Source organism: Bos javanicus, chromosome 17, assembly GCF_032452875.1.
Source record: "Bos javanicus breed banteng chromosome 17, ARS-OSU_banteng_1.0, whole genome shotgun sequence".
NCBI classification, from domain to species: Eukaryota; Metazoa; Chordata; class Mammalia; order Artiodactyla; family Bovidae; genus Bos; species Bos javanicus.
Genome location: NC_083884.1, coordinates 71,914,816 through 71,928,886, shown reverse-complemented (window position 1 = coordinate 71,928,886; position 14,071 = coordinate 71,914,816). Strand labels below are relative to the sequence as shown.

Genomic DNA, 14,071 nt, shown 5'->3' with positions numbered 1-14,071 from the left:
GGTGCACGGCGGGTCGGGTCCAGGCCCCCCCCCAGCACACTAGCCCCCCCTCTTGCCCAAGGAGCTGCTGAGATGGCTCACCCGCTCTCTGGGGTCTTTCTCTGGGGGCCTGCCCGTCTTTAGTGACCCTCCCGCCATCCCCTCTGCTCTGCGATGGAACTGAGGCCCCGAGATCCGTGGCGAGTGGAAGCTGGCACCACCCTAGTGCCCTCCCTCGCGGGCAGTGGCCGTGAAGGCCTGACTCCTGGTCCTCGTGGCCTCACCCCTCAGGCCGGTGCCCCCGAGGGGCGTCAGGGCCCGGCCGGGCACCCGCTTGACCTCCCAGGCCCGCCCTGCTGGGCTGAGCGCGGGTGTTGCCCCCGATGACCGATACCTCCCTCCTCCCACTCAGCTTGTTTCTGGGGCGTCTCCACCCCGGATTTAGCAATGAGAGCGAGGGCTGAGGTTTCCCCCGTGGCTGGAACCACATCTCCTCACCACGCGGCCCCCCCGTGGGGCCGGCGCCTTCACTCAGGACTGCCGTTTTCCTTTGGCTTCTGTGATTTCTGGCTTCCCTGCTGGCCTAGACGGTAAAAACATCTGCCTGCAGTGCAGGAGACCTGGGTTCAGTCCCTGGGTCGGGAAGCTTCCCCTGGAGACGGGAAATGGCCACGCGTTCCAGGATTCTTGCCTGGAGAATCCCACAGGTGGGGGAGTCTGGCGGACTGCGGTCCGTGGGGTTGCAAAAGAGTCCAGACGTGATTGAGCCACTGACACTTTGGCTTTCCCCCTGCCGGGCAGGCTTCTCCCCCTGAAACGGGGGCGGTAGGTGGGCGCCCGTGTGAACACATGCCTGCCTGGTGCGGCTTACCCACACGGCCAGCCCCGGCGTTCCGTAGACGAAGAGACCGAGGTTCAGAGGGGCAGAGTGACTTACTCGAGGCCATACCGTGGCGGCTCTGAAGCCTTCCCCGCCCTCAGCTCAGCCATTCGGCCCCTGCCCTGCCCTTCGTGAGGTCTCCTCTCTCACCTTGCCTTGCGGGTGTGACTTGGGACAGACGAGCATCCTAACGGCCGATCCCTGGACTCGGGACGGTCCTCCCTGTCTGTCTGTGGTCCCTGAGGGCTGTCTTCCCCTGGCACATGACCTCCCGCCCCTGCCCGGGCCCCTGCCCTCAGGCCCCCGGCACGCTGACTTGGGGTTGTGCCCCCCCACCATTTACCCCCAGTTGGGGGCCCACCTGCTGGGGAGCCTGTCCAGACCAGGAGCCCTCAGACTCGTCTCGCCTTACACGCGCGGCGAGAGGGCTGCACCTGCTTGTCGGGCCTGGGGGCTCCAGCCCCAAGCGGGCACCTGGCCCAGGGGGCTTTCAGGAGGCACCTGGGGGAGACGGGGACGGGACCGGATGAGGCATGCATGGTTTTGTTCCAGAAGCCCCGTGGTCCAGGGCTCGAGGCCCTGGAGACCGGCAGAGAGCTCTGGCTTTCTGGGGCCCCGTCGGCCATGCAGGGACACATCCCTCTTTCGTCTCTGATTGTGGGTCTGAGGACGATGCGGCTGGGGCTTCCTGGCGCCCACAGGAAGCACTGTGGTCTTGCGGTCATGGCCGCCCGATCCCCCATCCGCCAGGGCCGGGTTGCCTGCCTGTTCCCCTCAATCCCGCCCCTCCAGGGTGGGGGCCGCCGAGCCTGGGCCCTTTCAGGGTGGCGGGTGGTGGGGGGTCAGGAGGACCTTCCTGGGGACCCCATGGCAATGCGGGGGTTCGCTGGCCTACTGGGGGTGCAGGTCAGCTCCAGGAACACATGCCCGCAGGGTGAGTAGGGGTTCCCGGGGAGTTGCCCGGGGCACTGGGGGAGGAGCCAGGTGGGCAGTAGGGTGGGTCCTGTGACCCGAGGAGGCTGTCCCGGCGCGGAGCATCAGTGAGCACCTCCCTCCTGGCGCTCGTCCTCAGAGGGGCCGCTGGGCGTGTCTGCGTTCCCCTGGAACGACGACTGTGCAGTGCCAGCTGGGGACCCAAGGCCCGGGTGAGTGCCAGTGGACACACGTCCCTCGTCTCTGCGAGGGACAGCGAGGTTACGCGTTCGTCAGCCGCTCAAGCAGGCTCCCGGGGAGCCCGGACCAGGGCCTCCGGCCAGCGCGTCGGGGGTGCAGACGAGCGTCCAGGCGTCACCCCAGCTGCTGTCCTGGGAGGGGGTAGCCTTTGTTCTGCAGCCGCGCTGGCCAGCAGGCCGTGACTGCCCCGGGGTTGGGGTGGGGGCCCTGCAGCTCTGGGCCTGGCAGCTGGCTGGCGGGCTGCCCCTCTGCTCCCCTGGCTCCCTCCCTCCGCTCTCCGACCTTGTTGTCACACCGGGGGTTTTATTTTTTTCGCTTTCTTGGCCCCAGGGCTTGTGTTGTCTTCCCCTCCCGCTCCCGGGCAGTGGAGGCCTCTTTCCTCCAGCTTCCTCCTGCCCTCTCCGCGTCCCGGGCGCCTGCACACACCCTTCCCAGAGCCTGCGCATGTGCAGAGCAGGTGTCAACACCGCAGTCCCGCCCTGCCCTTTGCCCCCTCCGCCTGTCCCCTCCGCCCTCTCGCCTCTGGGTGGGGTAGCCGGGACCCAGGCCCCTGTCTGCTGCCCCTAGCCCCTCTGAGGCTCAGGAGAAGGTTCTAGTCTAGCCCTGGGCCTCGCTCACACGTTCCTTTACCCGGCCAGGCCCCTGGGAGCAGAGAGCAGGACGGGGCGCCGTCCTTTTCCACCCGGCTCTCCAGGCCGCAGGGCTGGGGAGCAGCTCCCCCGGGCACACAAGCCTTCACCCCGGCCATGGCGGGAGGTGCGAGCAGGGTCCCCTGGGAGCAGCTTCCCCAGGGTGCCTCCATTCGAGACGTGACCTCCGTGGTCTGAGAGGAGAGGGGGTGGCTGGGCCCCCCCACCTGCACATCTCTGCTGATGGTGCTGGGGGCCCCGGAGCCGGCTGCCCGGATGGTCCTGGACCCCGGGACCTGCTCATCTGATGGACGAGGGTTCCCTGGAGGGACCTTTGCACCTTCGTGAAGGTGTGGCCACGCCAGGGCCCGGCCCGCGGTTCTGGGTCCTCTCGCTGGTCGGTTTATTCCGTGGATCTTGGTGGAGAACCTGGGGCTCTGGGCGCCCTGGCCCGGAGGCTCCCGCTGCCCAGCATGGCCTGGACAGGGCTGTGGTGTGGGGCCTGGGTGTCCTTTCCCCAGAGTGGCTGAAAGCCAAGAATCCGATGGCTACCCCCCATACGTGTACACAGACACAGACAGGAACACGCATGGGCACGCGGGCTTTCAGGAGGCACCTGGGGGAGACGTATATGTGCGCGCACGCATGAACACACACATGAGCGCAGACGTGCACACACGCATGAGCGCACGCGCACACACACATGTGCATGTACACGGGAGCGCACGTGTGCATATACACACAAGCACGCACATGCATGCTTGAGCACACGTGTACATACACAAGCACGCACATGCATGCTTGAGCACACGTGTACATACACAAGCACACACGTGCGTGTACGCACGAGACACACACACACGAGCACCTGGCTTGTGCACACACAGCGATGCCCAGAGCAGAGTGGTGGTCCAGGCAGCCTTTCTGGGTGGTCCCAGCGGGCAGCCAGGATGCGCTGTAAATCCCAAGGATGCAGAAAGCAGACACGGAGGCAAGTGGGAGCTGGGCTCCTTTTCTCCAGTTCGCACCTGGGCAGCCAAGGCTCAGGGCAGGAGGGCAGGGGCCTGAGACAGTGGGGCTCACGGGGTGGGCCTGGCTGATGGCCGCACCCCCACCCCGTGGCTCAGCCCCGGTGCTTCCTGTCAGATCTGCCATTTCTCCACCACGAAGTACCTCCCTCCCGCCAGGCCAGGCAGGTGGGAAGGGCCAGTGGGGCTGGGGGTACAGAGGGGCTGCCCTGGGAGGTCCTGTTCCAGGTATTATGGGAACACACAATGGCGCTCATCTCACAGGCCACCAAGACGATGCTCAAAATCCTTCAAGTCCCAACAGTGGGTGAACTGAGAACTCCCAGATGCTCAGCCTGGATCTAGGAAAGGTGGAGGAACCAGAGATCAAACTGCCAGCATCCGTCGGATCATAGAAAAAGCAAGGGAGTTCCAGAAAAACATACTACTTTATGGGCTACGCTAAAGCCTTTGACTGTGTGGATCACACACACTGGAAAATTCATAAAGAGATGGGAATACCAGACCACCTGACCTGCCTCCTGAGAAATCTGTATGCAGGTCTGGAAGCAACAATTAGAACTGGACATGGAACAACAGACTGGTTCCAAATTGGAAAGGAGTACGTCAAGGCTATTTATTGTCACCCTGCTTATTAAACTTCTATGCAGAGTACATCATGAGAACCGCTGGGCCGGAAGAAGCACAAGCTGGAATGAAGACTATTGGGAAAAATACCAGTAATCTCAGATACGTAGATGACACCACCTCTGGCAGAAAGTGAAGAGGAACTAAAGAGCCTCTTGCTGAAGGTGAGAGGAGAGTGAAAAAGCTGGCTTAAAACTCGTCATGCAGAAAACTAACATCATGGCATGTGGTCCCATCACTTCATGGCAAATCAATGGGGAAACAGTGCAAATAGACACTTTATTTCTTGGGCTCCAAAATCACTGCAGATGGTGACTGCAGCTATGAAATTAAAAGACCCTTGTTCCTTGGAAGAGAAGCTGTGACCAACCTAGACAGCATATTAAAAAGCAGAGACGTTACTTTGCCAACAAAGGCCCGTATAGTCCAAGCTATGGTTTTTCCAGTAGTCACGTACAGATGGTGAGAGTTGGATCCTAAAGATGGCTGAGCATTGAAAAATTGCTGCTTTCAAATTGTGGTACTGGAGAAGACTCGAGAGTCCCTTGGACAGCAGGAAGATCAAACCAGGCTCTCCTGGCGTGTCAGTGATAAAGGAACTGCGTGCCAACATTGGAGACATGGGTTTCATCCCTGATCCACGAAGATCCCTCATGCCTCGAAGCAGCTAAGCCCTGGCACCACAAGTGTGGAGCGTGTGCTCTGGAGCCCGGGAGCCAGAACTGCTGAGCTCATGACTGCGGCTCCTGAAGCCCCTGCTCGGCGACAAGAGAAGCCACTGCCATGAGAAGGCCGAGCACAACTAGAGACTCGGAGCCCCTGCTCGCGACAGCTAGAGAAGAGCCCACACAGCAACGAAGACCCAGCACAGCCAGGAATAAATGAACAAGTGAAATTATAACAACAGAAAAAGGAGATCAAACCAATCCATCCAAAAGGAAATCAGCCCTGAATGTTCACTGGAAGGACTGATGCTGAAGCGGAAGCCCCAGTACCTTGGCCACCTGATGCGAAGAACTGACTCACTGGAAAAGACCCTGATGCTGGGAAAGATTACGGGCAGGAGGAGAAGGGGACAACAGAGGATGAGATGGTTGGATGGCATCACCGACTCGATGGACATGAGTTTGAGTAAGCTCCAGGATTTGGTGACAGACAGGGAGGCCTGGCGTGCTGCAGTCCGTGGGGTCACAAAGAGCTGGACACGCCTGAACAACGACGGGAGTGCCAGGAGGCCTGCGCTGGCGTGGGATGATGGGTGACGACGCCCACGGACGTTTGCCCTGTCGTAACCGGGGGCAGGGGTCTTGCTGCTGGTGAAGTGAACGGAGCCCAGAAGTGCCGCCTGACGCTCAGTGTGGCACAGGGTGCCCCCCTGGCACCCAGCAGAGAACCCTGCAGCCCCAGATGTCAGCGGGGCCAAGGCTGGGACCTGCCCCGTCCGTCACGTCCCCCCGAGTGACCAACGGCCAGTGCTCCGCTTCCACACCCAAGGACAGGGCTGTCTCTGCTCACCTGCAGGCTGGGGAGCCAGTGGCGGAAAGGGCAGGGCTGTGTCCTCTTCTCTGGACACAGCGACACAGGGCCTCAGGCCCCTGGCACCACCCTCGGGCTGCAGTGGGGCCGGCCAGCACAGGCTGGACGTAGGGAGGAAAACCCCAGCCAGGTGGGGCGCAGGCCTTGGGCACAGCCACCCTGACCCCAGACTGCCTCACTGCCGGTCAGGGAGCAGGCAGAGGACCTCAGCCCGGAAGTTGATGAAGAAGCAGTTTGGTTGCCTTGGGAATCATGCTCCGTGTCAGTTTCCGGGCATCTGTAATAAACCACTACAGACTGTGTGGCTTAAACAAGAGAGACTGATTTCTGCCCGTTCTGGAGGCGGGACGTCTGAGGTGAAGGTGTCGGGGGCTGGTTTCTCCCGGGACCTCTCTCCTCAGCTCAGAGATGCCCGTCTTCCCCCTGCGTCTTTCCGGCCGGGTATGTCCGTGTCCTAATCCCCTCCTCCTCGTCTTCTCGAGGCATCGATTTATAACTTGGTGTTTATCCTAGGTGTACGAGGCAGTGGTTGGGTATATGTGTATATTGTAAAACGGTTGCTGGCCATGACTCAACATCCATCCCCACGCCTGGTTATAACATCCATCACCACGCCTGGTTATAAATGTTTTGTGTGCTAAGAACTCTTAAGATCTGTTCTTTGAGCACCTTTCACGTGTACGACATGGTACTGACTGTGGCAACCCGCTCAGAGGGGAGGTCCACGGGCAGAGGAGCCTGGTGGGCTGCAGTCCCTGGGGTCGCAGAGTCGGCCACACCCGAGCGGCAACACACGGTCACCGAGCTGTTCCATACATCCCCAAGACTTGCTTGGCTCGTTCCTGGAAGTTTGTGCCTTTTGATCACCTGATCTCTTCTTAGAAGGGCGTACCAGCCGTTTTGGACTAGGACCCAGCCCACTGACCTCGTGTTAACTTGATTACGTCTCTAAAGACCCTTATCTCCGAGGACAGTCGCGTTCTGGGGCGCCGGGGACACATCCCTGGCGTGACACCGTCACACCCAGTGCGGCAGTGTCATCTTGCAGCCTCCAAACCCGGCCCCCCTTGTCTGCATCCAGGGCCCTGCCAGCTCTGTGTTCGAGGCAAAGACCTCAGAGTGGGGAGGAGGGGGTCCTTGCTGTAGCCTACAGGTATGTGGGTCCCAGCGTCTAGAAAGCAGGCTCCGAACAGCAGGTTTAAGGGACAAAGGCCCTGGACCCAGGAGATGGGGTTTCCCTTGGGCAGGTGGCGTCAGCCCAGCCTCGCCCTGTGACTGGGCACGAGGCGGGCTGCCCAGCCCTGGCCGGTCCAGAGGTCCAGTGAGGCTGGCTGGGCAGGTGCCGGGCCAGGGAGTATTGTGGCGGAGAGGCCGCGGCGGCTGTGTGCTGGGCCCGATGCCCCTCCCCCCCACCCCCTGGGCTCAACTCCTCTGCTCACGGGCTCAAGGTTCGTAGGAGGGCTTCGCCTGCCGCTCTGCCCAGCTCCCCACTGCCCGTTGCCTGGCGTCAAGGCCAAGCGTGGCCCCCGGCTTTGCTGGATGACTGGCCAGACGTTGCAAGGACCGGAAACCAGGGGCTGACCTGCCAGGGGGCCCCAGGCCTCCCAAGTCTCATCCCACCCAGAACCTTCTCGGGAAGCTGATCTTCAGGGCCACTCTCCGGCTTCCTCCACCTCGACAGCTCTCCCCGCCACCCCCACCCGCCCCCTCGGGCCTGACGTTTGTCCTTTTGTCCTGCAGAGTGAGCTGGACTTGGAAAAGGGCTCAGAGATGAGAAAATGGGTCCTGTCTGGCATCCTGGCTAGCGAGGAGACTTACCTGAGCCATCTGGAGGCGCTGCTGCTGGTGAGGGGGCAGAGGGGTGCCGGGCGGGCAGGCAGTGCTGCCATGGAGGCCTGGGAGCAGCCCCTCCTGCCCCCTGGAATCCCCGCCAACACCCGCAGGAGGGCGGGACACGGCCTCGGCCGAGGTCGGCCCTCCCCGGGGGAGGGGGCGGTGGGTGCACTCATGAGGCACGGTGCCCAGCCGAGCCGGCTTCACGTTTTTGTGGCTGCTGAAATTTAAAAACCGAAGCGTGTGTGCGTTCACGTGACCGCCGCACACCTGGCACGTGGCGAGCCCCGTCCCCTGCCACCCCCCACCACCCGCCACCTGTGCCCTCTTCCAGCCCATGAAGCCTCTGAAGGCGGCTGCCACCACCTCTCAGCCCGTGCTGACGAGCCAGCAGATCGAGACCATCTTCTTCAAAGTGCCTGAGCTCTACGAGATCCACAAGGACTTCTACGACGGGCTCCTGCCCCGCGTGCAGCAGTGGAGCCGCCAGCAGCGCGTGGGCGACCTCTTCCAGAAGCTGGTGAGGAACCCGGGGGCCTCGGGGGTGACGGGGTGGAGGGCGGCAGGGCCCGGCCTCTCCCTGAGCCTGACGCCCACCCCCTGCCAGAGGCGTGGTGGGGAGGGGGAGTCCAGGCGCATCTTACGCCCCAGACGCCCAGGGCGGGCCGCGCGGAGTGGGCGCTGTGCAGCAAACCCCAGGCGAGGACGCCAAGCCAGGCTCTCTCCCCGGGGCCCACCCCGCGTACATCTCTGGTCCTTTCCGGCTCCGCCCGAGTTCCGCTCAGGGTTCCCAGGCTCCAGACGGGGCCCTCTTTGGACCACAAAGAGGCTGCGGACCGGGCAGCAAGACCGAGGTTACGGGCACGGGGCGGGGAGCCGGGAGCCGCCCCTGCAAGTGGGACAGCGGGGCTCCTCGAGCTTCGTTGCGTGTCTGCACTTCTCTTGAGTTAAAGGGTTAGTCGAGGATTTCTTAAAGAACGAGAGAAAGGCAGTTTGGGGAGGGAAGGTTGGTCATGGGCGAGGAGCCCTCTGGTCCCCAGGGGGATCCCTGACTGAGGACGTGGTGAGGACAGAGCTCCTGTGTGGCCCCAGCTCCCGTGGCAGCCGTTTTAGGACCTGGAGCCGTATTTACCGTTAGGGACGGTGGTCGCAGCGCCCTGGAGACGCGGCACATCCCGTGGACGGGGTGGGGAGGCAGCAGGGCTGGTTTGTGTGTGGCCGGCCCGGCAGAGAGGCGGCCTCCCAGCGCTGCGAGTCCTCGCCCCGGGACTCCTCGAAGGCAGGTGCCGGGCTGGCCCATGTGACCGGAGTTCCCCCTGCAGGGACCTGAAATCCCAGCTCCCGGGTTGCCCGGCCCCCTGTATGTGTGCCCTTTCCCTGAGAGGGAACCCGACCTTGTGGGCCGGGGCGGCTGAGGTCACTGGGCCCCCTTCTAAGTGCCCAGAGTGCACGGAGACCAAGCACCAGTCCCCGGCCCTTCTGGGCCGCCCGGATGCCCAGCTGGCCTGCTTCAGCTCATGCCAGACCCTGGCGTTCCGCTCGGGTGTGGCTTTCCTGTGAGCTGTTCCCTCCCTCCACTGCTCGGGGCTTCAGGAAGGGGAGGAATGCTTCTTTGGTTCAGATTTCCCCGCCTGGGACCCCTTTCCCAGGGCCAGAGAGCAGGGAGACCGGTACTGCCCATCCTCAAAACCCCCATCTTTGAAGACCCAGGTTGTGGGCAGAAACCGCAACCACTCTCTTCCCCAAATAACACTTAAGTCACGCAGAAACTTAAAAAAGTTTAATAGTCTGACAAACACGGGAATTTGCAGCATTTGCTCTGGTCTCCCTGGTGTCCTGGAGCTACCTTCGTGCATGAGGTGCTGCAACAGGCAGACAGGGAAGGCGCGGCCCTACGGAAGAGGAGCCGCCATGGGAGGCTGGGGAGCTCTGTGCCGTGTGTTCACCTGTGTGCCCCCGGGGCCGGGCGCTGGGCATCCCCACAGACAGGTGGACGGGTCCCCGTCCCCACCACTTTCAGATTAGCACAGTGGGGTTGGGCTCCCCAGCTGGGAGGGTCTCGGGACCCCCCCAGGAGCCCACAATGCCCCAGCCCTGGTACCACCGCTCCCCAGGAACTCAGGAGCCACACCTCGTTGCTGGGAAGCCCCTTCCTGCCGCTGCCTTGACTCCCTTCCTGTGGGTTAATCACTACCCAACTGGGGCTTTGTTTCTGGCTGAATTTTTATTAGCTCAGTTTTTTTGGTTCCTAATCACTTCAAACTTCCTGAATTGTTGCAAGAATCGCACAAAGAAGTCTCTGTGCCGGCTGCACCACTTGTAACATTTTGCTTTATCTTTCTTTCTCTTTTGCTTTATCTTTCTCTTTTTCCCTCTCCTTTGTACACACACACACACACACACACACACACACACACACACACACGGTGAATAGTTTGAGAGAAAAGTGCTGATCCTGCCTTCTATCTCTAAGTACATCATCGTGTATTTGCTGAGGACATGCTCCTCCACAGCCCACAGGACAGTGCTCCATCAGGGGCGGCTCATGCTGATGTGGTACTGCTAATTAATACGCGATCCTACGGATCTCTTCCAGGTTAGGTGCCCTGTTCTTTGTGGCCGTTTTCCTCTGAGTCCGGATGTGGTCGTCAGGTCTCTGTAGTTTCTTACCATCTGCACCGCTTGCTTGACCTGTGCTGGTCTCCCACAACCTTGACATTTTTCTTAAGGGTACACCAGTTTGGGTCGGATTTTTTTCCAGAAGAGATTCAGGTTCTGTGTTTAACCACTGTGTCCTGTTAGGGCCTCACATGGTGCACGGCGGGCACCTGGTCTCCATCTGTCCAGTTACCCGTGCAGCTCGGGTTCTGATTGGTGCACCTGGTTACATGCAGCTCAGGTTTTGATTGGTGCACCTGATCTCCATCTGTCTGGTTATCCGTGCAGCTCGGATTCTGATTGGTGCATGAGTTGCCTAAACCTCTCTAAAGCCACGTGGGAGATGTGAGCTCCTGGAAGAGCGGGCAGAAGTAACCAACAAGCGGCTCTGTGTTGATGTATTTAGGCTGCTACCGCCCAGGTGGTTCAAACAACAGAGGTCTATCTCCTCCCATTTCTGGAGGCTGGTAGTCAGATCCAGGCGCTGGCAGGGCTGGTTTCTCCCACGGCCTCTCCTCGACGTGTCAATGGCTGTTATTTCCCTGTGTCCTCACGTGGTCGTCCCGCTGTTTCTGTGTCCTAATCTTTTCTTCACCTAAAGACCCTTGTCAGATTGGATCAGGCCCATTCGAACAGCCTCGTGGTTTTTAAAACATTGTTTTTGATGTGGACCGTTCTTACATTCTTTATGGAATTTGTTACCCTCTTGCTTTTATGTTTTGGGTTTTTGGCCTCGAGGCACGTAGGATCTTGGCTCCCTGACCAGAGGGTGAACCGTCTGCCCTGGAAGGTGAAGTTTTAACCACTGGACCACCCGGGAAGTCCCGTGACGGCGTCATTTTCTCCCCATCACCTCTTTAGGCCCATCTCCAGCTACAGTCACTTTCTCCGTGCTCAGGGCTTCGACTTAGGGATTCCAAGGGGACACACTTCAGTAGTAACATCCCCTCGGGACTAGGCTGAGCCGTGGCCTCTTCCAGAGGTCACCCCGGCCACAGTATCTACTGTAGCCCTGCTCTTCTCCCCTGCTCTGCCTTCAGCCACCTGTCATTACGCGTTTCTTGACTTATTTATCGTGTGCTCTGCTAGCCGGCCACACGCACTGTCTGAATGATTGGTGGTGACAGTGCCTGAAGCAGGGCCTTTGTTTGGGTGGGAGACCCTCAGTGAGCGGGGCAGTCGGGGGAGAAAGGGCTCTGGGTCCCACCGTGTGGCGGGGGACCTGGGGTCTTGGACGCAGCGACTTGTCCAGGTGAACGCTGTGGCCAGGGCCGAGCGGGGCCTCCTCCAGCTGCTGTTTTTCTTACGTGCCCCCAGACCCTCGGTGCAACCCCCACAGGGAGCAGGGCCAGAAGATCAGTGCGGAGGGCATCTGGCCTTGCCATCTGAAGAAACCTAAAATTCAATACAAATGCAAATGCACGTGGAAATAAAATTTAGGTTCGATGCAGAGCAAACGCCAGGATCAGCAGAAGTCTTGGGCCTCCGGCTCCCGGTGGGCTGCAGTGGAGGAGACCCACCCAGCCGGTCACGGGGTCTGCCCTCACCTGCCCAGGCTGGGCTTTCCCTCCTGCCTCTGGAGGTGACCCAGGCCCTGGTGATGGTGGTGGCCGCAGACAAACCTGCCCCGACCTTGGAAGTCTTGACTCAGCTGAGAGCTGGGGCAGGAGACCTCCTGTTAACGCCTTTGGCCGAGAGCAGGACAGCGCCCCTGCTTTGCAGCTGGCAGCGGAGTCCTCCCGCCTGCCAGGGTGCCGAGTGACACCTCAGCCCCGTCGCAGGTCTGGATGGAGCTCATAACTGGGCAGTGGGAGCCCGTCTTCTCCGTGGGCAGCTAAACTGCGCATTTCTCACATGTCTGAAGAGGTTGTAGAGTAGCAGAGCTGTGTAGCCCCTCCTTGCTGGTTGGATCTCCCTGCAGTCCAAGGGACCCTCAGGAGTCTTCTCCAATACCACGGTTCAAAAGCATCAATTCTTTGGTGCTCAGCCTTCTTTATGACCCAAGGAGATCAAACCAGTCAATCCTAAAGGAAATTAACTCTGAATATTCATTGGAAGGACTGATGCTGAAGCTGAAGCTCAAATACTCTAGCCACCTGATGAGAAAAGCTGACTCATTGGAAAAGACCCTGATGCTGGGAAAGATTGAAGGTGGGAGGAGAAGGGGACGACAGAGGATGAGGTGGTTGGATGGCATCACCGACTCAATGGACATGAGTTTGAGCAAACTGTAGGAGTTGGTGATGGACAGGGAGGCCTGGCATGCTGCAGTCCATGGGGTCGCAAAGAGTCGGACATGACTGAGCGACTGAACGGCAGCAGCAGCAGTGCAGCCCGTCGGGCCAGGGATGGGTCCCGCCGAGGCGTCTGCAGCTGGGACGAGCAGGGGCCGCCCCCTCCCACCTGCTGGAGACGCTCATCTTTGTTCACTGACATCCTGGAACACCAGCCGTTTGCTGGTGGCCCAGTTTAAACGAACAGGGTGGGAGGAGGAGGTTGCTGGGAAGAGAGCCCCTACCTGCCTGGGGCTGTGAGTCACCTCCCCACATGTCACATTGGAAGCAGAAGTGCGCTCAGCGCGTGGGCAGGGGAAGCGGGTGGGCGGCGGTGAGCGCGCGGGGAGCTGAGGTCCCTGCAGCCCCGCACCAGCTGCTGCACCTGGGCTTAGGGGAGCCCAGCACTGAGGGTCGGAGACCACCTGCCCCGCTCCTGCCCGGCACCCGTCCCGCTGTCTCTCCCTTCCTCCCCGCAGGCCAGCCAGCTGGGTGTGTACCGGGCCTTTGTGGACAACTATGAAGTTGCCATGGAAACAGCGGAGAAGTGCTGTCAAGCCAGTGCTCAGTTTGCAGAGATCTCTGAGGTACGCGTGATGCTGTTCAGAGAGGTGTGCCCCTGCACCTCCCTGGGTGGGGCCGGGGGGGTGGAGCGCCGTGGGCGATCGTGGGCACGCCGTGACCCCAGAGAACACGCACTGCACACCGAGGTCTGGTCGTGAACCTCTGTTTCCGGATGCCTGCGGGTGGGCCCTGTCAGCCCCAGCCGGGGTGGGGTTGCAGTCCTGAGCAGCCTCGGACGCTCCCTGCCCTCCCAGCCGCGAGGGCCCGGCTCGGGGGTCCGTCTGGGCAGCCTGGACGGATGCTGTCTTGCGCTTGTCTGTGAGGTCCCCAGGAACAGAGGGTTTCGACACCCAAGCCAGAGGCCGACATTGCACCTTGCAGGTGGAGAGCAGGTGGGGGCCTCATGCTCTGCTCCTCTGGGGCTTACAGCCAGCGCGGGGTGGGCTGCCCACCCACAACGGGGGAAGCTGCACGCTGCCAGCCTCACCAGCCCAGCAGCTCTGAAACCTCAATCCCTGGAGTCTCAGTACAAGGAGGGGCCTTGGAAGAGCCCCCGGAGGCAGGAGACCAGTCACCAGGGGCTGCTGGTGACCGTGCTGGGTCCTCCCCGCCCTGCCCATCCTGCTCTTCCCTGCAGTGGGGGGATACCTTCCTCTTCCTGGGGTTCATCTTCCTCAGAGCCCTGACCTGCCTGCTCCGCCAAGCAAGGATTCTGCGTGGGAAGACCTCTGAGTGAGAACTCGGCTGCCCTTTTTTTTTTTTTTTCCAATTTCTTACCTTTTGCCTGCTTGTGGGATCTTAGTTCCCCGACCAGGGATCGAACCCGTGTCCCCTGCATTGGTAGCGTGGAGTCTTAACCAGTGGACCCCCAAGGAAGCCCCAAGAACTCAG

The 14,071-nt window shown here is 61.0% G+C and overlaps 1 protein-coding gene across 2 annotated transcripts in view; it reads left to right on the top strand.

Annotated features, from left to right (window-relative positions):
• The window catches only part of BCR (BCR activator of RhoGEF and GTPase), an 86,154-nt gene that overhangs the window by 39,985 nt on the left and 32,098 nt on the right, over nt 1-14,071 (top strand). For both annotated transcript variants that reach the window (XM_061385561.1, XM_061385562.1), the window contains exons 3-5: nt 7,593-7,697; nt 8,020-8,205; nt 13,096-13,203. In XM_061385561.1, coding sequence (XP_061241545.1) covers nt 7,593-7,697; nt 8,020-8,205; nt 13,096-13,203 — 399 coding nt within the window. The remainder of the gene's footprint in view (nt 1-7,592; nt 7,698-8,019; nt 8,206-13,095; nt 13,204-14,071) is intronic.